The following is a 26,140-nucleotide window of genomic DNA, read 5'->3' on the forward strand; positions in this document are numbered from 1 at the left end:
AGCTGTGGGAGAAGCAAGAGAAGAAACAGTGGGCCCTGGATGAGATGAGACAAGGAGAAGGCAGCAGAGGGACTGTACGAAGAGTGTGTTGGTATGAGATGGTAAAAGACCTTGTGGCAGCTTGATAGTTTGGAGAGTGTTGCAGCACTGGCTCAGAATTATTAGTATTTATATGCAGTGGGAGTGCTATGCATAGCAGCATCTTCTCTCCGCCTCCATGCCAAAGGGACACTTGTTTAACATTGGTTCTTTTTTTGCATGAAACTCTTTTTTTTCTGGGTTTTTTTTTAGTGTTTTACAGCTGACTTCTCAAATCATCCATTTCGTCCTAGGCACAGCGAGTGAAGCCCAGGCACAGCACAGCCCTGACCTGGTGCAAACCCCACCAGGCTGGTTGCAAGAGCTTGTTCAGGGCCCGGGCTGTGTGGCACACAGAGAGCCTTTCCGTGGGGCAGAATTGCAGCTGAGCTGCTCTGGGTGAGGAGAGGGGAGGCAGCAGCTTTCAGTGGCTGTGTCACAAGCTGGGACGTGCTTTCCTGCTTCTCCATCAGGATCCACTGCTGGGAAATTCAGAGCCTGCAGCCCAGCTGGAGTTACCACATTTTGGCTGTTGGCCATTTTTTGGATGTTGAAGATCTCTGGTAGGGCAGCTCCTCACCGCTCAGGGACATGTGGTGTCTGCTTCCCCCCCAGGGGCCTGGGACCCTCTGCCTTGCCCTAGGTGAGGTGTGGGAGGGATGGGGCCTGGGATGTGGGCAGACCCCACCACCTTCCCAGCTCTTCTCTTGGCTCAGCATCCTCCTCCTGCTTTCCCTCCCCATCACCACACGAATTCACCCCAGCCAAGAGAACAAGAGCCCCAGGCAGTGGCCTCACAGCCTTGCAAAATCATCGCCAGCCCTTGAAAAAAGGAAAGCTGGGCTGAGCAGGGATGTCCCCTCCGGCAGCCAGCTGGCTGTAGCTCCAGGCATCGCTGGAGGGGTCCAGCATTAAAACCTCTGCCGGGCATTAAAGGGTTGTCCCAGACCCCTGAATCAAAACATAAATGTCCTCGGGGTGGTCAGGGCTGGATGCAGCCACAGCAGGCAGGCAGCAATGGTTGCTAGCTCCCGGGCAGTGCCATCTGAGCAATTTGCTTTGCAGCTCCAGTGCCTGAGGCTACTCAATGCCCAAACCTGGGGGAACCCAGGGGACCTCCAAAGAGCATCAGACTGTTTTAAAAATACTTTAATTCTTTAGAAAATACAGCGTTCAGTACAGTGTGCTCTGCTCCCTCCAGCTTCAACCCCTCCCACCGCCCGCTCCACTGAAGTCAAGGCAACGTCGGCACGTCCACCGCCACAGCTGGAAAGCAGAGGGCAGGTTTCACCGACCCCGTTTCCATCCTCCCGGTGAGGCGGGCGGCTCTCGAGCCCTTGCTGGTACCCAGCAGCAAGGTGCTCTCTCCCCAGACCCCCAGTGAAGCCCAGCTTGCAGTGCCAAGCTCGGCCCTTGGAGCCAATGGTGGCCCTTGGTGGCTGGGGACATCCCTGGGGGGCACACAGGGGCTGTCCCACTTCCCCACACCAGGATTTGGGGTAGCCCATGTGATTTTTAAGAGAGCTGGCAGCAAACCTGGCAGGTGACAGTAGGGGCTGGGGCATGTAGTGGGGGAGGCAGGGCTCAGGGTCCCCCCAGCTCCCATCCTAAACAAGGATGGGGCTGAGTCAGGGCTGTAACAGCTCCCTCTGAGGGGTAAAAACTTGGGGGGATTGGTCAAAAAGGGGATGCAAACATCACCCAAAGGCAGAATGAACTTTTTCCAGGGCCAGGCTGAGCTTAGGACTTGTGGAACCTTCCACCACCCCTGGCTGGCTCCCCGCAGGGTCAAACCCATGTCGGCAAAGCCCACCCTGCGGTGGGGGGTCCTGCCTGCAACCCTGAGGGGGTGCAGGATGATCACTCCAGGCCTGGTGCAGAGGGGCCATGCACACCAAGAGCAGGACAGGGGAGAAAAATCTGGGAGCTAGGGGAGCAGGGAAAGAAGCGTTTTCTCTTTTCGAACAGGAATCCCCAATGCCAGCCCCTTCCCTTTGCATAGAGCAGCTTGCAGGCAAGCATGTCCTTCAGTCACCCAGGGGACACCAAAAGCAGCGTCTGTGACCCTGGGGTGGGGGGGGGGACAGGAGCAAGGCTGGGCTCATTGCCCTGCTGCTCCCGTCCTCCGCCAGCAGCAGCCCCTGGGCTTGCACAAGGACATGGGGAAAAGAAACACCGACAGCCCTGACCCTCCCATCACTCTGCCCCCAAGTGCAACAAGCCATCCTGATGTTTAAAAAAGGAATGAAATAGGAGAGAAAAAAAAAAAGGGAAAAAAAAAAAAAAGGCTGAGAGGGAGGGAAAGATCCCCAGGTCAGTGGAGAGGAAGCCGGCAAGTGCCGCGGGGATGCTGTCCGTTCACCGCCCGGTCCTGCGGCATCTAACTGTCCTCGCCGTTCTCTCCCGGCCCCTTGATCAGCCGCTTCTGTCCTCGCTTCCCCACGGGCCCCTTGGGCTTGGCGAAGGCCTGCTTAAAGGCATGCTGCTTGGGGTGCACCTCCTCGTAGAGGAACTCTGCCGTCAGCTCGGCTCCATCGTCAATCTCTATCTGCACCCAGGAGTGGCAAGTGGGGGTTAGCAGCTCCCTGGGGTCTTAACACCCACTTCTGGGGCACCCAACTCCCCCCCTGAGCCTACCAGTGGGGCTGGACCAAGGCTGCAGCACAGTCCCTTGCAGATGCTCAGCATGGGTCTCTGCTCCAGCAGCTCTGGGTGGGCTCACACTTACCTTCTTGGCTATCTCCAGGCAAAATTCCTGCTCCACAGTGTCCAGCAACCGGCTCTTGCAGCTGGAGTAGAGCATGCGCTCCTTGATGCTGCATTTGTACCCAGGCATGGAGTAGATAAAGACTGCGAGAAGAGAGCAGGGCTTGCAGTGCTGCCCAGGCTCATGGCCAGGGAGCACCAGGCAGCTGCATCCCACCCTGATCACGGCTTCTCCAGCCCCGAGACTCCCAGTTTACTCAGCGACAGAAGGTGAGCCATCCCACCCCTCCCCAAATCTCTCCTGGCACCCCTGTAACGCAATGCCACCGAACTACCCGCACCAATCCTCAGTGGCAGCACCCAGAGAGCCCTGCACCACACGTGGCAGGTTTTCCTGGCACCAAAGTGCTTTCCAGCACGCACAGTGGGAGGATGGCAAGTGGGAACCGACTCAAGGTCCCCTGCTGCACCGTCCCTATCCCTATCCCTGCTTGCTCCCCATGTGAGGGATGGTCCAGTGGGAGCAGGGACCAGCACAGGCTCTAACCAGCCATCCCCAGGGCTGAGCCACTCACCGACAGACTCCAGGTAGTCTCCCTCATGCGAGTGCTTGTACAGGAAGAAATGGTAGCGAGCCGAGTCCTGGGGGATCCTCTTGGGCAGGTCGGCGATCTCTGTGGGGCTCGTGTGCACCAGGTCAATGGTCTCCCGCTCCAGATCCAGCTTCTGATGGACAGAGGGGATGGGGGAGTGGGTGGGAGTGAAAGCCAGCAGCAAGAGGCAGGGGGAGCAGGGTGTGGAGGAGACACGTGAGGGACCTACCAGCTGGATGTAGTTGATTTTCTTCTGCTTGAGCGCCTGGATGGCTTGCTGAGCATCCAGCTGCAGGGGGAAGGCCAGGCCCTGCAGGGTCTGATGCTTGCTCTCCACACTGATCTCTGTCTTCACCTGGGGATGGAGACCACCTCGAGAGTCAGGGCAGAGGGTGGCAAAGGGTGGGGAAGAGTGAGAAAGGAAAACCAGCTGATGCAGTGGCAAAAGGCTTCTCATCCAAGGAGCTGCCTGACACCTGGCTCGCAGGGACCAGAGCATTAAACCACTGAAAGTCAGCCAGGCTCAGAGCGGTGGCGCTTGTCACCATACCACTGCCCCAGGAGATCACCCTGACCCAGCCATGCACACCCCCCTCCACTTCACTCCCAGCAAAGACCACCTCAAAACCAGTGTTCCCCAGCAAGTCTCTGGCAGGGACACTGTGACAACGCTGGTGCCTATATGTCTCTGATCATCTCCAACCGCAACCTGTGGTTGCTGGGGGAGCCCTGAAATCACAGCATGCACTTGCACGGGTCCCCACTGGTGGGGAGGTCAAGCCCCTCCTTGGGGGGTTTAACTGCAGCAGACAGGCATTCCCTCCGACCTTGAGCTGGGAAATTGGAGATCCACAGCTCTGAAAGATCCCGGCCGCTGTTTTCCCCACAACCCCTGCAAGGCAGAGGCTGCCGCCCATACCCCAAGCAAACCCCCAAGTCCAGGAGACTGAACCCCAGTTCAAAGAGGGAAGAGGAAGCGATTGAGGAGATGTGGCATCACCCCAGGTGCCTCCATCCAACTGCAACAGGGGGTCCCTGACGGGACTGGAGGCTGCTGTGAGCCAGCAGCTGAGAAGGGGGGCAGGACGCGGCAGGCGCGGCATACCTCCTCGGGGCCGGGGTACTCTACCAGCGATGGGCAGCAGCAACAGCCCCCCACCATCTGCCACAGAATACAGGGAGACGGCGTCACCCCGACAGCGGAGGAGCCCATCCCACCTCCAGACCCCTCCCAGGTAAACAGTCCAGCAATGCTAACCCGGGTGCTCGCTCAGCAGTGAGCATAGGTCCCTTTGGGATCAGTTTGGGGGACTGTGGATAAAACAGGCCAACCTTTTTTTTTTTTTTTTTCCTTCTTCTTTTCCCTCCCCCTGATAGAGAAAAGGAAGAAAAATCAAGGCATGCCAAGAGAAACGCAGGACTTCTGGCTCACATCTCAAAACCAGCTCAGCAGCACCAAAACAGATCTCGTTACGAGGCTGCCCTTCATTACAGCAGCCCTGTGTGGTACCCACACCCCAGAGAGATGATGGGCCTGGGTGCCCAGAGCAGAGCATGCACAAAAAGACCACCAGGAGAAGGAAAAACCGGGCATCAAGCGGGCAGAGCAGCCTACCATCTCGGTGCTCGAGTCCTGGGAACAGGAATCCTGCGAGCGTGGGGAGAGGAGATACACTGTCAACAGCACCCTGTGCAGGGACAGGGGGATCTCGTGTGAAACGAGAAGGGGTGGGGGACACACGGACACGCCAGGAGGATGGAGGCGTACCATCTCTCTGCTGGAAGCCAGGGAAGGCAGGTCCTGACGTTATAAGCAGGGAGAGCAGCAAAAAAAAATGACATGGGAGACATCAGCGCTGGGGAGGAGCAGGAGGGAGAGCCCGTGCCCTGGCAGCCCTGCATCCAGCATCCCCACTGATGCCCTTGCACAGAGCCTGTTCTGGCCCCATCTCCTGCCAGCTCCCCAGCCAGGGTAGCCCCAACCCAAGGTCTGGGGGAGCTCCAGCAGTAGATTTTAGGCTATCCTCCCCCAAATATCATATAATAAAAGTTTGGGGAGGAAAAATGGCCAAGCTTCTACCCCTGCCAAGCATCCTGGAGGATGAACAGGGCGTGAAAGCACAGCTCTCAGGAAATAATTGCTCAAGGGTCATCTGGTGCCGGGTGGGAAGAGGTCCAGCTCAGCTCCAAGCTCTGCTGTCCTACCATTCCCCCAGGTGCCATGGCACCAGCCAGCGCCTGAGAGTAAGCACGCAGAGATTCAGAGGATGCATACACGCTTGCCTGGTCCTACCCTGTGGAGAGGTGCAGCGTGACATTTGCATCACCAACACCTCCAGATCCTCATCTTTCTCCTCCACAAAAGCAAGGAGCCTGGGAGGGTTATAGTGGGACTGGAGACACCTCAAGCTGTGACACAAAGCAGGCTGAAGTCCAAAAATCCCAAGAGGTGGAAAGTTGTCCTAGCAATATCAGCTTCCCCCATATACCTCTGTATTTTCCACTCCTCCTCTTTTCCAAAACCTGGTCGCTGAAACGCTCCCCAGGGCACAGCCCGGGTGTCGTGCATAGGATGGCTGAGCATGTGCTGCATCCTGTCACCCCGGCCTTGCCAGCGGGGTTATTTTATCTCCTTTCTTTTAGGTTAGGTGTTTTTTCCCAGCTCTTTCCTCATCACTGGCATGGTACTGACCTTGGCATTTCTCTGTCTTACAGTGACACCTTTGTGGGGGGCGGTTCGGGCAAAGCCTCTGTTCTACCCGCCCACCAACACTGTGGGACAGCTACAAATGACAACTCCTTACATGCCGCAATGGCACAGCCACCTTCGGTTCCTCTTCATTCTTGTGCCTCATCCCCCAGATCCAAAGCTCCCTTCCTCTCCCCCACAGCCCCATCGGTAATATGCCTGGCTCACCTCCATCCTTCTGAGCCTATGATGCTTCTAGAAAGACTTACCACTCATGGGTGTTAAGCTAGCTCAATGACAAATTCAAAGCCACTTCTTAGCCCACGGTCTGCTGAAAACTTCCAGCTCAGTAAAGCTGGAAGATGTGTTCCCAGCTATTTAAAAGAAATAATATATAAAGCAGACGGCAATTTTTTGTGAGCTCCCACCCAGCTATCAAGAAGGAGGAGAGCTCATGACATTGCTTCTGTCCGTGCAATCCTCAAACCACATGGGAAGCTTGACTCATGCAGCCTAAAACCTGCTTTACCAAAGGCTGGGCACCCTCCCGGGGGACCCTTCCCGTCTGGGTGTAAAAGGCCACTCTGCCAGCCCTGAAGCTGTTCCCATGCAGCCACTGCCTCCCTGCTCCTGCTGTGCTGCCGCCCTTCCCCTCCCACCCCTTCTCCACACTCCTTCCGTGGTCAAGGAGGATCCCAGGGAGCTTCTGCCAGCCCAGAAATACAGCCACCTTCGGGATGAAAACTGCAAACTTGTTCAGCACCTCAGAGGGTTGTGCTTCAACAGCACTATAGGGGATCGCTGCACCACCCACAGCAGCTCCAGGCAAGGGGCACAGCAAAGCACTTATGAGCCGATGGCTTTTAAAAAACAATGTCCCTTGTGTTGATTCCAAAATCCTAATGGATCGTTTGAAGCCAGGGGGACACGCTGGGTCCTGACCTGCTAGCAGGGGCACAGGCAGATACGCAGAAGCGCTGAGGTCAGGGCTTGCCCAGGGGCTGCTTCCCAGGTCACTGCCAGCCCTGACCGCTCACTCCCACACCCTGGACCAGCTCCCCCAAAAGAAACTGCAACATCCACGTGTGTGCAAGGACCCCACAAGCCTGCAGGCAACGTGCAGGGCTGGAGGCGTCACCGTACCCCGCAGGGTGCTGCTACAGGTTGAGAGCTGCTCCCACATAGCTCCTCCTGGTGAAAGCCCTCTGCTTTGCATGGCTCCAGAAACTTGCTCGAAGCTACATTTACCGTGGAGTCATGAGTTTCCCCACCCCAGGGAGGTGAGTATGGCACTGAGCACCCAAGTCATAGCTCCCACTCCTCCTGCTCCACACGCATGGCCGAACAGGCGCATGTCCTGCACCAATACGGAGACTCTTCAGCACACCCAGTGCTCGGCTGCTTCCTACCTTTAAATCCACAGGCAAAAATATATCCGTTTTCCTCATTTCCAAATGCCACCAACCACTCCCTGTGGCCTGGGCTGACACAGGGGACAGCACACCTTTGAAATCACCCCCAACCAAGCCAAACAGCAGCAGCACCCTCACCTGGGAGCTGCGCCTTGCCAAGGCGAGGGTGGGAAGCAGAACACGGTAGATCAACTGGAAAACAAGCACCACGAGCACCCCTTACCTGGGCCATGTGACCCTGCAAGACACAGCCAAACCCCCACCCAAAACTACTTAATCCTGCAGCAGTGGCCAGCCAAAGTGATGGGCAGACGCCCAAAGGTGCCAAACAAGCTGCAGAGCCACCATCAGCATCTCTCTTTTCCAAGCAAGGACATCACCTTGAACCCTCTAGCACAAATCCTGCACAGCCCCCTCCAGGCTGGGAGCTGGGATAACTAAGCTGAGACCTGCATGGTGGAGGCCACCCCCCGGTGGCATCTCCCAAAAGCTTCTCAGCTCCACCACCCCTAGACCTGCTTTGGCAGGCAAAAACCTCCTGCCTTGTCTTTGCCATTAATTAACACCACGAGGCTGACTGGCTTCCCATCTCCCAGGCTTGTCCTGATTCACCTGTGAGCCCCACAGCCCCAGCACAGGCAGGAGAGAGCGTGATGTTCCTCCAGAGAAGAAGGCTTTCCACTGCATCCAAGCAGAATCCCCCCACCCCAACAAAGTACTGCGTCCAGGTGGTCTTCCTACCCAGCAAGCCAGTCCCCTTCCCTGCCTCAGTGTTGGACCGCACCACAGAGGTTGGCACGAGTGCCGTGAGATGCTGGTGGGATGATGGTGTTACAGCCTTGTCTGCCCCCAAGCCTACCCTGTACCACTGCGGTATCTTTTTCTAGCACACAAGCCCCCAAATTTAGGTTAAGATCTGTATTTCTTGGGACAGCATCCCTCAAATTTCTAGCCATAGAGGAAGAGTATGGGAGAGGACGCTGCTGCAGCCCACAGATAAGCCTGAATTCTTCCTGCCTCCACCACGACTTCAAACTCAGCTCTGGCTCCTGCCTCAACACCTAGAGATTAGAGATGGCTGCCTGCTTTCAGCCTCAAACCACCTTCTCAGCAAGCAAAACGGAGCCCCAAGCTCTTGTCCTATTAAGAGGAAAAACCATAATGGTCTGTAAATTCCTCTTTATGCCACCAATTTGACCGTGAGGATGCTCAGTCCACCTCAGCAGGGGCAGGAACAGGTTCAACTGCAGAGGTACAAGAGAGTGCGGTAAAAATGAGCCATCCCTTTTAGCTTGATGCTCGGATGGTTGCTCCCTGCATCCCACACCCCTGCACGCCCTGAGGGTCTCAAGTGTCTTCTCCCTGGGCCGCTGGACACCCACCTCATTGATGCGGATCTGCTGGAGCTCCTGCTCGGCTGCTGTCAGCGGGGCCGGGGCGGAGCAGGAAGACACATGCTTTTGGTAGCCGCTCAGGGACACGTCCTCCTGCAGGCAGACGGACAGGGAACAGGGACAGGGAAGCATCAGGGGTGTTATTGCTGCAGGGCTGGATGCACTCCCAGGCTTGAGGCTGTGTTTGAGCAACCTGGTCAGTCTGGGCTCTCTCCTTACCAGGAGGATCAACTCCAAGCGGTACCCTTGGATGCCTCTCTGCAAATCCCACGCTTGATTTTAAACTGTGCCCATGCCTACTCAGACCACCCTGCCCCTCCCCGGCCACCCACGGCTACAGCGTGCGGCTCCTCTGGCTCATTAACAGCTGGTGAGCACGAAAGCGAGGGGGAATGGCAGAGACCATGGCCTGGGAACAGCAGAGAGGGGCCCCGGAGCAGAGGGCAGCGCTGAGGATGCTCCTTGGCTGCCATCAGCACCCAAAGTCCCAGCACAGAGCTACCGCCTGGCAGGCCCTGGCTGTGCAGCTCCTGTGAAACACCCATGAAGAGGAGGAGAAGCCTCCTGCCGAGGCAGCCGGCGAACCCTGGTGCTGGAGTGACACTGCCACCGCCTGGCGCTTCATTTCCCACTCGGTGTGGAAATCCAGATCTCCTCGGAGCCTTCCTCCTACCTCTTTCATGGTCTCCATCACCGACCGCAGCCATGTGGGCAGGAGAAAGTGGCAGCAGCCACCCAGCAGCCTAAAGCAGCACGAGGGACAAACCTCTGCGCTGTCCCCGCTGCCAAATGCCAGCATCCCACATCCCACCCGGGAGCCCAGGGTCGGCTGCCCAAGCTTAGGGTTGGTCCCAAAAGGCTGCCCAGGAACCACCACCCTACCTTCACTGTTCCAAACATCTCGTCCTTTATGTGCCCCCCACCAAACTCCTTCTTCACCGTCGCTCTGGTGGCAGCATACAGCATCTTCAGCCGGACCTGCACAAGGAGGGGGGTGGCAAGCGTGGTAAGAGGGGAGCACGGGGGGACCAGAGAGCCACACCTCCCCACAAAACTGCCCGATGCTCACGGCCACAATCCCACCACCGGCTCTGCTAAACCTCAGCCCTTGCTGGGAGCAACCACCTCGTTTCTAGCTCAGGCTGATTCCTAGCCACAGTATCTCCAGTAGGGAGCAGCCAGGAAAACCCATCAATGCTATTTCCAGGACTGCTGGTGCACGGCACAGCCCCGCCAAGCTCGGCACGCAATCTGCCATTTTTTTCTGTGCCTTGCTTATTCCTGAGCTCCAGCACATCATTTCTCGCCCACACCTGGGTAAGAGGGAGGCACAAATACTGGCGGAGTGACCTAAAAGCAGCTTTTGCCTTTCAGCACTTCTTTTGCATCGTTCTGCAAGATGTAGGGACAAGCTTTGGCAAGTGCTCCCAGCTCTTTTGCAATAAGACCCTCTGCAGTTTGTTGAGAGATATATATTATAAAGTATTGTAAATATACACACATGTATATGTATATGTACATGTACACACATACACATGTACACACATATTTAAATTCTATATATTATATTAATGCCTACAAATACCTTAAGGACAAGTGTCAGGAGGACAGGGCCAGGCTCTTTTCAGTGCTGCCCAGCAGAAGGACAAGGGGCAACGGGCACAAGCTGCAACACAAGGAGTTCCTTCTGAACACGATGGAAGAACTTCTTTACTTTGAGGATGTCACAGACCGGCACAGGCTGCCCAGGGAGGCTGCGGGGTCTCCTCTTCTGGAGACATTCAAACCCCGCCTGGCCGTGACCCTGAGCGGCCGGCTCCTGGGGGAGCTGCTTTAGCAGGGCCTTGGGCTGGGTGGTCTCCAGAGGTCCCTGCCAGCCCGGACCAGTCTCCGATTATATTATTTTATGATAACTATATATATGTGTGTGAATATATATGTGTGTATATATAATAATATATGTTAGGTGTATCTCAACAAACTGCAGCAGGTCTTTTTTATATATGTGTGTTATAATATATAACAACAACAACATATAATTGTTATATATATGATGGTTTTATAGATATATATAACAAGTGCATATATTAACATGGCAGTAAATCTACATAGCATATAGATTATATAAAATATATAACAAATATCTAGGTGCATATGTGTGCACACACATATACAGGTATATGTGACAAGTGCATGCATTAACACGGCAGTAAATCCTGGGCCCACTGACAGCCCGTTATGGCGAGACACTCAACCCGCTGGCACGTCCCAGACCACACCGCTGACACCCTCCAGAGCAGCCTCCCACGCAGCCGGTGCCTCCGCGCCCGCTCTCCGGCACCATCTCCAAGCCCACGAGCCAGCCTGGCGGGTGCCAACGCCAGCCCGGCCGCACACGGCTCCCAGGGAGCCACCCTGCCGGGCCCTTTGCAGGGCTGGTTTCGGAGCCAGGCCCGGAGCCGGGCCAGCAGCCACCCCGCGTCAGCCCTTGGGTGGAACCGGGCCAGGCTGGACGCACGGCCAGGTGAGTCTGTGCCAGCGCCAGCTCTTCCCAGTGATGCTTTTGGCCAGAGCCATAGTGGGGCATCTCCATCCTGGCTCCGTGGTCCATACCGCTCCTCCCTCTACATCCCAGTCCCTCCACGTCCCCACGCAGTGCCACAAAGGGGACCGAGACACATTCCCAGGATATCTTACTGTGTCTTAAAAGATGCCCTCATCCCCAAAGCAGTCTCCGCTTCTTCTTCACCCAGGCATGGTGATGGAGGGTGTGAATGCTCCTCAGCCCCAGCGCAAAGTCAGCTGGGCCAGCACCTCCGTTACCCCCCACCTCCCCAGCACATCCATGCCCCCAGGCTGGGGTGTCACAGTCTGACTGTGCAGTGCTCACCGGGGAACTGTCAGGGGACCAGGAGATGAAGAGCCACTCGTAGCCCTGGGCGTTCTGGCTGTCCAGGCGGTACAGCACGTAGCAGGGCTGCTGCTCATCCAGCAAGGGCAGCACGAAGGCATCGTAGTCAGCATCCCAGCGCCGCAACAGCTCTTTGTGCGCTCCCAGCACAAGCTGTTCTGGAAGGAGAAGATGGAAAAGGTGGGTTTCATGAAGGCAAGGCTCACCTTGCGGGACCACATGGTGGCTTGTCTAAGGGCTCGCTACAGCTCCAGCACTGACAATGGTGCCATCCTGCAGAAAAACAAATGACAGTCTCAAGCCACATGCAGGGGTGTACACCCCCAGTGGTGACCCCTCAGGAGATGCCATCAGGGCTGTGGCTGCTGTGGAGAGGCTGGTCTTCTGCCAGCATCCCACTGCTTCCAGTCAACCATCTCCTCCCTGGTGACCACCCATAACGTCCTTCTGCTCCACTCCCTCCAGCCACCTAGTCCTCAGCTATGCCACCTTACAGGGGAACATGAGATCTCCTCCATCCCACCTGGACAAGCTCTAGGGGCACTGGAAACCTCACCAGGGACATGAGGAACCACCTAGACTTGGGGTGCTGAGGAAAATAAAGGTCCCACAGCAAAAGCCAGGATGATGAGCCAAAGCTGCTCTCATTGGATTCCCTGTAACCTCAGAGGGGTCCAAATCAGAGCTGATACTTGAAGCCTGTGTCCATGGGGAGTGGGGATGTCCCAGAGACCCCAGCCTGGGAAGGGACCATGCTGCCAGGAGAGCCCCAACCTCTGGAAGCAACCTACATATATCACACACGTGGTACCTCTCAGGTATCTGGAGGGTATTTTTTCCAGCTGCTGCGCAAGTGGTGGTGGGACTGGGAGCCCTGCAAGCCAGGCAGTGCTCAGCTGGGATTTAAACAGTGGTGCAAGCATCCTATGAAGAGGAACCCCCACAATGAGGGTCAAACCAAGCTTTGGGATGGCTGGATGGAAAAGCAAAGGCTCTGGAGACACTCAGCATAGGCTGCTGGAGAATGGCCTGTATTTTTATTCCATTTTTAGATGCAGAAAGGTCGGGGGGGTGGAAAGATGTTTGGATTCAGAACAAGACGTAGGAAAATCCAGAGGTGCCAAAACAAAGCTAACTGAGGCATTGGCCACTTGGCACTGGAGGGGGTGCTCAGCCTGGCACGCACCCTGCCTGGACCTCTGCCCACTGGGAGCCAGGGAGCCTCCTGGCTGGGGCACAGCCCTCTCCCTCCCAACCCATCCAGCTCAGCAGTTCTGAATCCCATGGCAGGAAAGCTTTTAAGGAAAACAGTTGAGGAATAAAGGGTCTGGGATGAATTACTCCCACTCCCCTCTTCCACCCAAGCAGGGCATTTGTCCACTGTCAGCAGTGCAGCCCTTCCCTGCCCAGTGCTGCCCCACCACAGCGTCTGCCATCACACACCGAACCCGTAATTATTTGCACGAGGGGCACATGCTACTGGTACAGTAACAAGGACAGCAGAGAAGAAGGTGCTGAAAATACTTCACCTTCAGCAAAGCTTCCCGTTTTGAGAAAGGCAAGTGCAAAAGCCTCAATGTACCCCTAAAATAAACATAAAGCCCTGCAAATGGATGTGTGCATCGCAAAAACCTGGGATCCTGAAGAGACTGCATGGAATTCTGCCTGGTCAGACCCACTGGCAGTTCATGGGTGTCTCTGTCTGCCAAGCATCCCGACACCTCACGCACACACCACGAGGTTGGTGCTGAGTCACTCCAGGCTATTCCGGGCTGCCTCCCGATGGGCTCTTTGCAGTTCAGCTCAACCCGTTCAGGGCCAACTTTTCTTCCCCAGGAAGCATCAGGAAAGGGAAACGTGGAACAGCCACCCTTCAGCAAAGCATCACCATCAGCACCAGCTATATTTCAGGATCCTTTTCTGCAGGGCGCTGCTGCTGGAAAAAGTGCAGCTGGGAGCACTTCTGGCCCCTGAGGTGCCACCAGCTCGCAGCTGGCAGGCAGGCTGCTGTGCTCCAAAATGCCCGTACAAGGCAGCCCTGGCTGCAGCTCTGGCAGGTGCCATGGGGGAACAGCACAGGAGCCGTGAGTCTGCAAACCTCAGCGCACAACATCACCTACCTGCGAAGAAACACACCCAACAGGGAAGTCTGCGAAGCCTACCATGTCCAGAAACCCTCTGACAGTGGCGAGTAGAGCAACATATAAAAACCTGTTGGACCACAAGCTGCCCTCCCACCAGGAAACCACTGCCCAGCCTTGGTGCGCAACCTGCTCCCCCCCACTCCTCCTCCATCCAACCGTGGCTTTTCCCAGTAGGCCACCAAAGGCAACACCAGCTCAGAGAGCTCCCAAAGGGTTGCTCAGCCATAGCTGCTGTCCTGGGGATGCCCAGACACAGAGCATCTGCCATAAGGCTCCTTGCACCATCTTCCTCTCCCTCCACCCACCGCTGCCTGCTCCAAAATGCCCCAAGACAAATGCCCCATAGGGCAGAAGGTCCTCTACAAGCCATCAAGCAGAGCTGGAGGCCCTGCTTCCGCATCCCCTGTGTGGGCAGGGCAGCTGGCATGTCCCCCCCAGCCAGCTCAGGATACATCCCTTCCAGGGTCAGCATGCTTGAGTCCGTCTGTCCAGCTGTGACATCTGCCTGGCCACTCATTACTGCCCAAAGGTCCTTCTCTGGTGGGCAGCAGCAGGCTGATGTTCCCTGTGTTACAGAAGAGTGGTAGCCCAGAGAGGCCAAGCACCTTGTCCCAAGTCACACGGGCACACAGACAGGAGGTGCCTGAGCCTGCTGGTGGGACCACCACCACCGTGCCCTCAGCAGACCAAGCCCTTTGGCACAGAGGTGCTCTCAGCTCTCCCCCTTCCATCTGCCTACCCACGGACGCCTCAGGCTCTGCCACATCTCAGAGGCCTCTGCAGGCACCCAAGCTCCTCCAGAGCCGCCTGCCCATGGCTACTCCAGGCGAGGGAAAAGGAGCTGGCAGGGTGGGAGAGCTGGACTGTGAAGCACAAGTCGTCAAGCAAGGTCGGTCCATGAAGCAGCTGCTGGCAATGACACATTGAACAGATAAATATATCCCATTCAGCCCGAGCGGAGATGGTGAGACATAGTTTCTATTGATGGTAAAAGATCTCCCTTGCTGGCATCACCAGCCACAACCCAAAGCCAGTGGCATGAGCCCTAGCACCATGCTTAGGGGCATCGCGACTCATCCTAACACAAACCCAACTGGCATTTTTTAAAAGTAAAAGGAGCTGAGAGAGCAAAATCATTACCAAAAGATGCTCCAAAGAAACAACACAGATGTCACATCTCAAGACAGGGACCTGGCTGAGGACAAAGCCAACACCGCTGAACCTTGCTGTGGCACTGCTGATGTGTCGCACACATTTCAAGTCATGCTGCTCTTCCAAACAGGGCTTTGCAGCCCCTCCAAAGGCCAGCATGGGCTCCTTATGACCATGGGTTTCTTATGACCATGTCCACCATGGAGTTTGCAGCATGGTCCTGGTGGCCTACTCAAGGGAGGTGGTGACAGCCGGTTGGACATTCCCGCTGCCATGAGGAAACAAGTCATTCATATGCAATTGTATGAGGCTGAGGTGATGGGAAACCTACACCACAGAGGCTCCTTGCTGGGACATTCAATCAGTGTTTTGCTCTGCTTGCTTGTTTGCTAGATGAAGAGGCCACCCAAAAGCACCTTTCCATGGGACAACAATGGGCAGGTTGGTGCCAGCCTGCAAATCAGGCTAGAGGCAGCCCCATGCACAGGAGCTGGGACGGGCTGGGTTTCAAGCACAGCATGCCAGTCGGCGCCCTGTGCCAAGCCTCGTGCCAAGGAACACATTGATGCCCTGAGCATCTCCTTGCCTGGCATGGAACGCCACGTCCAAGGAAGAAGATGCTGCGCATCACCCCCAGCCGCGGTCCCATGGCACCCACAGCAGCTCTTGCAGGGCTCCCATAATATAATTCAACACAGCAGCAGCAAAAGCCCCTCAGAACCCAGCACCTATCCTGGACACCGGTGTCAGTCTGCCAGCAAAGCTGCTGCTCTGCCCCGTGGCTCACCAGCCCACCTAAATTTTGGGCTTGTATTTCAGATCCAGGCTGCCCCGCGCCAGGGAGCCCCAGCTGCGTTTTCCTTGGGGTTTCCTAAAACACGAGCTGGCACCACAGTGACAAAGAGGAAAGGAGGAGAGGCAAAACAGAGAACCAACATGGTGTAAATCAAAGCATTTAAAAATGGGACTTACCATCCTCGATAATGACCTTGATGAGCCGAACTGAACCGTTTCGGGCTTTGGCAAAAAAGTCCCTTAATTCCGTGGTGGCTGAAAGAACCAGAAACATTGTGATCAGATTTAGCAGACAAAGCAGGCGCTGGGCTGCTTAGTGACCAGCCAGGGAGGTGAGCAACTTGGCAGGATAGAAATTTAAAAATTAAAAAAACCCCAACAAACTAAAATCTCTGGTGCCAAAAAAATTATAATAAAAATAATAATACAAAACCCGAACAACTGGGAGCAAAGTGCTGCGTCTCCCCAAGGCACCAGAGTTAAATAGCAGCTGGGAGCACATGTGATCCAGTGAACTTGATACTTGGCCTGGGTGAACATAATCACCCAAATTTAGATGATGGCTTGGCCGGCGCGGGCAGGGAGAGCTCAAGTGACAAGTTTATTCGCTTTACAGAGCGGCAGGGTTTGCACACAGGGGGTGGCTGGAAGATGTCCCAACACACTGTGACATCCTGGGCTCGTGACGCACGGTGGGGATGCTGCTCCCGGGCCGGCTGGGGATCAGCTCAACTCCAGACTGCGAGCACTGGTTTGGCGTTGAGTCCCTGGAGAAAGGAAAGGCAACAGCCCCAGGGTTTTGCTCCAGAGCCAGCAGCGCTTTGGTTGCAGAAGGGTTTTGGGGAGCCACCTTCCTCCTCAGCCCCCTCCCTGAGCACCAGGCACCAGCAACGGGTCTTCGACATCCTACCAGGAGGCAACAGCAGGCAGCGGGTGTTGGAAGGACAGCCCACAGCCAGGGTTAGAGGCTTAAGCTGCCCACCCTGAAAGCATCACCGACGGAGAGCTCCCTGTCCCATCCAGGACGTGCTACATGGAAGGCAATGCCCAAGAGATGCGGCTTGGAGGGGCCGAGTCCCCCAACAAGGAGCATCTCCCAGCCCAGGCAGAGCCCAGCATCTCCCAGCCTGGCTTCTCCTGAAAGCTCCTTCAATTACACGCCTGAGCTCCTCCCTGGATGCAGCCACACAGCCAGTGGGGTCCTGTGAGTTCAAAGCCGCAGACAGCTCTGCACTTATTAGAAATACTAAAGAAACCAGCATTGCAAAAATTAGGAATCTAGGCAGACACCCCTTAACCCACGCCAGGAGCCATGCTCGGAGTCACCACCGGCAGCCGCTCGCTCCCGGCGCTTTGCTGCACCACTGCCCATTACTGATACTGGGCTGGAGCAGCCCACAGCGGGAAGAGCCTGGCTTTTGTTCCTGGAGCCTGAAAGCAGCCACAGTCAAAGGAGCTTTGCAAAGAAAGCCATCCCTAGGTCAGCCGGAAAGGTGCGGTGGCTGGCCAGGCCATCCCTGCCAGTAAGGGATCCATCCTGCCTCAGTCCCACCAGCAGCGGGTACCACCCTTCGGCACAGCCCCAAGCATCACCACGGGAGGAGCCTTGACATTACATATCACCTGCCCAAGGGACATGGGGGGCCACCAACTCTGTCACACGCTGGTGCCCTCTGTCCCCTGGAGGCAGACCTGGGGCTGGAGAACTGCCTGCAGCACCCCCAGACCCATGGGAGGAAGAGTAGGCATGGATTTGTCCCCACACACAAATGCTGCTGATGATGCAGGCAGACAGGCGAGCAGGGATGTGCTGGGGAACCCCCCAGGGAACTCCTACCTGTCCCCCCCAAGTGATATATCTGAGATGCATCTGCCCCACCAGCCCAAAGCCTGCCCTGACCAGAGGTCCAGATGGCTTCTCCTCCCACAGGGAAAAGAGGCACACGTGAGAAGGAGCTCCCAGGCCAGTACCCTGCACACGGCAGTGCTCCCGTACAAACACAGAGATGCCACCGCAGCAGGTCCCCATGGGAACCGGCACACAGACACCCCAGCAAAGGCACATCAGTCCTTAACAGCATCTTAGGGGACACACAGAAGATTTGTTGGAGTAACCCCACCACGAGCAAACCATCCTTCTCTCTGTCCAACAGCATCAGGACACGCAGCTCTCCCAGTTCCCAGAGCAGATGTTCACCCGCTCCCACCATTCCCAACCCAAGGACGTCACGATATTTTTAGCCCCCTTCACTGTTGAGAGTGGCTGTTTCCTTCTGGCAGCATCTGTGGTTGTTGCAAACACAGGAGGTGGAAGAGGAGGGGGGGGGAAAAAAAAAAAAAAAAAAAAAAAAAGACATTTATACACCCAGGAAACCTCGTGCAGGAGACAAATCTCCTAATAAGCATTAAGCTTCACCAATTCCTATTACACTGCCAAAATAGGAGAGAACAACATCAGTGTTGGATGTCTCTATAGCATCAGCTTCAGGGAAGAGAGAGGAAAGCTCTGCAGCGCTAACCAGCTTGCAAATCCCTCCAGCCTGACCCCATCCTTCCCAGAGCCTGAAGGCCCACAGGGGTCTGGAAAATCAGGAGTCTGAGCAAATGCAACCCTCCAGCCCCCCTGGAAATGCTAGGAGTGCACAGAAGTATTGGATCAACAGCTGGGATGGTTGACAGCTGAGTGATTTACAAGCGATGGCAAGGCACTGGGACCTGTGTAGGTACAGAGGGGGTTTAAGGGGATGGGGAAAAGCACAGATGCTGCTCAAGAAGCTGAGTGTACGATGGGAAATACCACAAGGTCTGCTAAGGAGGGAGATGCTTTCCAGAGGAGACAGCGGCAATGCTTAGAAAAAAAAAAAACAAACAACAACTCAGAGTGGGCTTCCAAGCTTTAATTCTGCTGAACTGATTAGGAAAAAAAAATAATGTGATTTTCATTTAAATAAATCACCAGGGTGGGTGTCTTCAACATCCCCTTCTGTCTCCCACGACACAGAGCCAAGAGCCAGTAAGGAGGGAGAGGGATAAGCTAGCCAAGGTTTTCAGTACGAGCTCAGCAACTGTTTCATTATGGCACGATTATGACTTAATTGGTACAGCAGACTTGACGAGATGGCTCACGTGCCTGAAATATTAACATAAAAGCCCACAGCAGGCTCTGGAAGAAAGGCAGGGAGGAGACCTCACCCTGGAGATGGAGGTGAGTGGTGCCTCTGCCCCGAGGCACCTCTGCCGGGAAGTCTCCAGGATCCAAGTCAAGAGCTGAAAGATCCACATGTGGGGAAACCATAAAAAACAGGGAAAGGGAGGAGCACCAGGCCAGAGGACCGGAGGCGGACCTGCACGTCCAGCTCACCCCCTAGACATAGGTTCCTGGAAAATCCTGGAACAAATAATCCAGAAACAAACCTGGAACAAATAATTCAGAAACAAACCCAAGCTGGGCTACAGCCAGCGGGGATCTAATGAGATGGAGTTGCATGAGATCAAGCTAGCTTCCTCCGCAGCAGAGCCACACACCTGCAGGCTTCAGGGGTCTCCCCTCAGCTTCCTAAGTGTCTCCAAGTGTCAGAAGCCAGCTTGGGAAACACGGTGGTGGTGAACCTCTACAGCACGGGCACGAAACTGCATGGATAACTCACTCTGGGAGGTATCAGAGGTTGAATTGAGCAAGGTCTCCTGGGCACCTGTGGTGGATCCAGGTTTAGTTCACATTTCCATCAACACTTCTGGCAACTGCAATAGTGCTTCACGCAGCTGTAAGGTGGGAAGCTAGAGGAGATGCAAGCGCGCGCTGGAGAAGAATTCACTGTTCTCTCAGGAGACTGGAGAAATGGGCTGGGAAAAAAAGAAAGTGGAGGAAACTCAATAGGAAGCAAAGTACCGTAACTAGGAGAAGGAGCAGCTATGCCAACACAGGGCAGGGTCCAGCAGCTCCACGGAAGAGAGGTGGGTCGCAAGCCAAGTTCAGGTTAATCGCTTCATGTTGTTGCAGGAAAAGTCATTTGGGAAGGCACAAACAAGGGCATGACCACATTATTAGCGCTCACAAGGCGGCAGGCACAGCACGAACATCACGTCCAGGCTCAGAATCATGCAAGGAGCAAGGCACAGGATGGATGGCACCTATGCCAGAAGGCACGGCATGCAGGAGCAGCTGCAGGAACTGGGGCTGGTTGGCCCAGAGGAGAGAAGAAAAAAGATGAACAATTTGTACTGGTTTTCCAGCCAGAAACATTAGGCCCCACCTCAGCATTTGGGAATTCTTGCAATGAGCGTGACCAGACCCCAGGAAGGACACCGTGCCTCCATCCCTGCCCTGAAAACCTCCAGAAACCCTCCCAGGATGCTGCTGCTCTGAGACAGGGTGAGCTTGGTGGCATCCTGAGAAACCTTCTGGCCTTTCTACAAGGCAGCCCTGCCATCAGCCCCTGGCAGACATGGCAGGCCCAAGCACCCATGCCTCCTCAGTCACCCTCCCATAACAGCCCAAAAAACGCCTCCAGCCACTGAGTCGTGCAACATCCCCCCACCTATTTGTAGACTGCAGACCTGTCCCTGTTCACGCACCACCTGCATTTACAGCCTGCTAAGAGCGTGCCCCAGGTCCCCTCGCACCACACAACCTCCCTGCCCAGTGGTACCTGCCACCCATTTGGGATGCGGGGCTGAGCAGAGCCGGCTGCCAGCACCAGGGCACCCGGGCTGAGCAGCTCATAGCACGGCAGGGAGGGGATAGTTTGGCCAGCAGTGGCCTTCAGGTGGCCCTGACCATGTCGGCAGCCTGCCAGAGAAGGGGAGTGTGTGGAGGGAAGGCACCATGGTGCCTCCTCTCAGCAGCACCAAGCAGGCACCGACCAAAGCCTGAAGACCCCACGCCTCGGGGACCACCAGGGCAGCCAGACCCTTGAACATGCTGAACGGACGTGCTGTTTGCAGCCAGAGCAGGCAGCTGCCCCGCCACAGGATGCAGCCCTTCGGATCAGTCCCTGGGAGATGCAGTGCCGGGCTTGAAGCACCACGCTTGCTTCAAAACACTGCGAGGTGGAGCAGCAGCATGGTGCTTGTGGGTACCACCCCGCTACAAAGGCCGTTCCCAAAGCTGAGCCTTTTTTTGAGGTTTACAGCCCCAATTAGCTTATCTGAGCAGGGCCAGGCTGTATCGAGGCCGGAGGGAGACAGAGGCACCACGCAGTGATGACAGCTGTAGCCACAGCAACGGGCCGGTCTCTCCCTGGGGAAGCCAGGGCACCAGTGCAGCCACCTGTGCAACCCCCGGGAAAGCACCAGGAGGACGGGGATGGAGGCAACAGCCACACCGCCTCCCCAGCGCCTTTCCCTGTTCCATCCTCTTGCTCACTTGTTGCGGGAGCAACAGGTTTTTGCTTCTTCGACCCTTGCCAATCCCCCCATCCTGATGACAGAGCCCAGCTCCCAGATCAATAATACATGCTCCCTGAAACAGATGCCTCTCTCAATACGTCGAGTCACCTTGCCGTCCTGATGGGAAACCCGAGCCTCTGGCCATCAATCTTTCATTCCCTGGACATAATCTTCAAGTCGATGTGACTCCAGGTGGCTCCTTCCCTTTCACCGTCTGGTGCACAGCATGCCTGGAATGCTACAGGGAAACTCAGCCAAAAATCCAGCCCCAAACATGGGCAAAGTTTGTCCAGGCTCCAGGGATGCTTGGCCAGACAGCGGTCAAGATGCTGATGGATAAAACACAGTTACACCTGCACCACTCACACTTTCCCTGAACAGGCAGCTCTGCCCAGCTCCTGCTGTGGTATCCAGGAAAGGGCACAAATGCAACAGGCACAAAATAGCTGTTGCTGATGCTAAAATTCCTCCTTTTCAGTCTATCCCAGTGTAACTCCGTCATGCAGCACCTGCTTATCCCACTTGCTGCAGAAAGCTTTTCCACTGACAGACGTGGCTGGCCAGTTTAGGCACTAAGAGGATTTTATTTCTCACCATGGAAAAAAAATGTGTCTTTGCAAGGAATCTTTTCTTTGGGAAAAAGCTACACATGTCAGAAAAAAATAGAAAGAAGGGGGCAGCGGGGAGAAGGGCAAGAGAGGACCCAAGCAAAGCTTTTCTACCTGTTTTCCACGGGTCTGAGCCACGTCCTGTAGGATTTCACGTGGATGACTACTGGTCCATATTGCTAATCCTGCCCAGAGGCTTTCAGCCACCTACCTGGTGCTTGAAGAAGCTGTTTGCTTCTCAACACCAGATTTTCCACATGCATGCCCAGGACCTGTCTTGTCTCCACTTTGCCACCATGGATCAGTTATTTGGCTCTTCCCTTGCTCCAGGGTAGGCAGCGCCCACCTTGCAGGCAGCATCAGTCGGATCCAGCCAGCGACACAGCACCCTGGAGCAAAGTGGTGGTACCAGCATGCATGGTCCTGCCTCACCTGCAGAAGCTGATGGTTGCTGTTCCTTTTCTCTGCCCAGTAAAGCCACCACTGGGAGCACTTGTTTGGGCATCAGCAGGGACAGCGTTCCCGAGACAGACCCTGGCAGCAATCTCATTGCATTTACAGCCTCTCGACGGAGGCTTTCCAAGGGATTTCCTCTACACCACCACTTTAGGTGCTTAACTTCAAGGGGGCTGGTATCCCAGGGCCTTTGGTCTTCTACCCATGCTGCCACTCTGGTCATCGTGATGCGCCACCCACTAGGTACTGGCCGTCACCACAAGTGAACATCAACTACCACGTTGGGTGCTGGCCCCAGAAAAGAGCTCAGAAGCAGGGACTGGCTCCTCAAACCCATCCTTGCAGCAGCCTGGTGCCCTCTGTCCCCAGTGGACATCAGGGGCCATGGACCAGCCAGCCCTTCTCCCTCTGCTGATGGCACGGCATGACACGTCCCCAGTTAGGGGCTTTCCCCCAGCATCCTAGCTACAAAGCTGCCCCAAATTCAGGTGGCCAGGCACCTCCGGAGCCAGCGCTGCCCCCCAGGACAGAAGGAGAGAGGCTGAGGTGGGTGGGCAGAGAAACTCCTTCTTCTCCAGCTTGCTTCTTGCTGAAGAGCCAGGAAGCTGGCTGCCTTCAAATGAGACCTTTGCAGACCCAGCAGCTCCCAGGTCCCTTCTTTCTGTTCCTTTTTTCCCCCCATCTGACAGCATTCCTGTTTATGTGCATCACAGTTACGCTTCTCCTGAAGCAAATGTCCATTCCTACCAGATTCTTTCGCAATGCAAGATCCAGACCTGGGGCAAAGTGGAGGCTCAGCTGTGGACAGGAGCTAATGTCCTTCCCCATCCCCACACCTTGCCACCTTCCCAGAAAAAGCAAGCACCAAACTCTATTTTGTTGGTTGAAAAAAACAACATGCATTTGATTTCTTTACTCTCTAGATGAAAAAAAAAAAAATAATCCCCTTTAAAAGACTTTTTCTCCCTACCCAGAAGTCAGGAAAGAGATCCCAGTAACAACTGAGAGCAGATGACCTACCAGCATCAAAGCCTTGGTTCAGCATCACCTTCCTAAGGTTTTAAACTCAAACAGTGACTTTGTCCCCATCTAATGCTGCTCAGGGCAGAACAGGGACTGCAAAAATATTCATTGAATCCTCCTGGCTGTATTTAAAAAGCAGGTTTCCAGCCCCCAAAAGCCTACATCGACCCTTGGTAGCTTCCAACTGCCTCCCCAGCCCAGCAGTCTCCATGGCAGCCTGGTTTTCTTGCCGGCACCTTCAAAGGAGCTGCCATGGATACCTACAACAAAATAATAATTAGCCCCTTGCCTCTGTGTGATTAAAGCCCTGATTAAACACCCTGAACCTGCAGCTGCTCACTGCCATTGCTCCCCCTGCCCGGGGACCACCTGCCTCTCCCCAAAAGCTAGGATGACTCTGTAGCATCACCACAGGAGGCTGCTCGGGGGCCTCCCCGTCACCACGTCACCCCGCTCCCACACTGATCTAGCACAGCGCCAACCAAAACCTCTCACCAGCCTGCCCACAACATCCCCTAAGCCAGCCAGCGGGTCCGATCATAATTCCCCCAGGAGCAAATGCCTTCCTGCAAATGAGGGAGAAATGGGAACGCAAAGACACAAAGCAATGCGCGCACACAAAAATAACACGGCCCCAGAAACCAGGAAGATGCAGAAAATTCCTCCTCCTCGGCAAACAGCAGACCTCAGCGTCTCAGCAGAGGGGATGGAAACAGCAGTGGGATTGCTGCTCTTCACCCGATACTGAACCTGCTCTCCAAAGGAACGCAATCACTGCACCAGGGCAGGGAGGACTGAAATACCCCAAAACACCCCCCCAGGGGGGTTCTCAAAGCCCGGAGCGCCCCAGTGCAGCATCGCAAGGGTTGGAGGGGCAGATCTGCATTCAAAGAGGAACCAGCTGCTTCCTGGAAGAGGGCTGGTGAAGCAGGGGATGGAGGAGAGGACCCAGAGAGCTCAGCCACCCAAAGATGTCCAAGACGCTGTGAGAGCAAGACCAACACAAGTTATTTTTCATAACCACAGGGAGGTTTTTACACCACCGTGGATCCACTGCCTGGGTCTACCCCCACCCTGCGCCAGCTGAAGCTCCTCAGGGGAAGTCTGAGTCCCTTCCCCTTTCCAGCGGAGTGCCGACGACAGGGCACTTTACGTCTTACGGGCAACGACAGCTTGCAGCAACCCCCAGCACGGGTCCCAGCAGTTTGCCCAGCGGTGGGCAACCAAGGTCGGCGAAGGTCGGTGCTCTCAGAAAGCAGCTCATGGGCTTGTCCAAGCCCGCATGTCCCCCGACAGCTGCAGGGGTGCCAGGGCACATGGCACGGCACAGGACGGGCACGGCAGCCAGCAACAGGCAGCAGCCTCTGGGGCGCAGGAACACAGCGGGCCCTGCCTCCCCCAGATCCCACGGGAGAGCCCTGTGGAGCGCGCTGGCACACCCAGAGCTCGGGCGCACGCTGGGGTCCATCCTGCTGATTTATTATTTTTTTTTAACGATGGTTATTTTTCTACAGTAGAGGGAACATTCACTCGAGCCTGAACTTCAAGGTCTCAGCTTAAACCAGAAGCAACGGACTTGAACCCAGACGCCGCCAGCTACCAGCCCTCCCAGGGAAAGCAGGAGAAACCTCCAGGCACCGCCACTAACCACTTCCCAACTGCAGCTCCCCCAGGAGCACCTGGAGGGGAAGGATGCTCTCACCCACGCCACCACGGATGCTCCTGACGCAAAGGAACACAAGATTTCAAAAGCAGCCGCAGATTCAACACCCTCGCACGCAGGTGCCGGCCCCGAGGAGGGGGCTGCGAGGCTGGCATCCCGGCTGCCCCCCCCCGGGGCACCCAGCAGCCCTGGGTCTGCACCCGCCTGGCGCCGACCAGGGTTTCAGGGGCGGCTGCTCTGGCATCCCTGCTGGCATCTTGATTCAGTTACATCAATTATGCAGCACCTCTACTCCTGATTAATATCGTTAATTGAGCTGGCAGGGAAATACCGGGAGGACGCAGAGTCATGGACCCACAAATGCAAAAAAGAGTCCTCTGAGGGTGCTGGACAGGTCCTGGAGGGAGCGAGCGGGGAAAGCGGGGGCTGCCCCCCGGTTACAACGGCAACGGCCGGGCGGGAACTGCTGCGGGCTCCCCGCAGCCCGCCGGGGCCGAGCAGCACCGCGGGGCGGGGGGAGCACGGCCGGGCCGGGGGGGCCATGGCAAAGCCCCTCGGGCGGGTTAAGGTGCTGCCGCAGCAGCAGCGTCCCTCCGAGCGGTGCCACGGCGGGTTGCTGAGCATCCGCACAAAGGATGCGGGAGAGCCCCCACCCGCAGCACCCGGCACCCTCCCGCGCGCACCCAACCGCTCAGCCCGGCTCGGCGCCCCCCTCCCGCCGGGTGCTGGGGAAAACCTGCCGGCTCCTTCGGGAAGCTTCATCCTATCGCCCCCATCGCCGCTGCCGCGGCGGGGCCGGGATGCCCAGGGCGCTGCCTCCCTGGGCGGGCGCGGCGCGGGGGTCCGACCCCACCGACACGGCGGCGGGGCCGCGGGAAGCGGCGGGAGCGGAGCGGCGGCGGGGCGGGCACCGCTTACCGTGGATGCCGGTCTGGTGAGTCATGGCTCCGCTCGGCTCCTCTCCGCTCCGCTCCGCTCCGCCGCGTCCCGGGCAGGAAACGGCTCCGCAGGCAGCGCCGCCGCTTCCGGAGCCCGCAGCGCCGCGCACCGCCCCGGGGAGGAGCCGCCCCCGCCCCCACCCCCATCCCCGGGAGGAGCCGCCGCGCCGGGGCCACGCTGCAGCGCCGC

The 26,140-nt window shown here is 56.3% G+C and overlaps 1 protein-coding gene across 2 annotated transcripts; it reads right to left on the reverse strand.

Annotated features, from left to right (window-relative positions):
* Positions 1-1,251: 1,251 nt before the first annotated feature.
* TWF2 (twinfilin actin binding protein 2) lies at positions 1,252-26,064 on the reverse strand. 2 transcript variants are annotated; one of them, XM_037385778.1, is made up of 11 exons: positions 25,931-26,064; positions 16,052-16,129; positions 11,763-11,941; positions 9,755-9,850; positions 8,861-8,965; positions 4,993-5,178; positions 4,483-4,539; positions 3,607-3,732; positions 3,360-3,510; positions 2,807-2,928; positions 1,252-2,626 (listed from the first exon to the last, which is right to left on the reverse strand). In XM_037385778.1, the coding sequence occupies exons 1-11, from the start codon at positions 25,953-25,955 to the stop codon at positions 2,459-2,461; spliced, it is 1,293 nt and encodes a 430-aa protein (XP_037241675.1). In that variant the 5' UTR covers positions 25,956-26,064; the 3' UTR covers positions 1,252-2,458. The 2 variants fall into 2 exon arrangements, with proteins under 2 accessions (XP_037241675.1, XP_037241674.1); XM_037385777.1 differs by lacking the exons at positions 4,483-4,539; positions 4,993-5,178.
* Positions 26,065-26,140: the final 76 nt, after the last annotated feature.

Source organism: Falco rusticolus, chromosome 4 (assembly GCF_015220075.1).
Source record: "Falco rusticolus isolate bFalRus1 chromosome 4, bFalRus1.pri, whole genome shotgun sequence".
Lineage (NCBI taxonomy): Eukaryota > Metazoa > Chordata > Aves > Falconiformes > Falconidae > Falco > Falco rusticolus.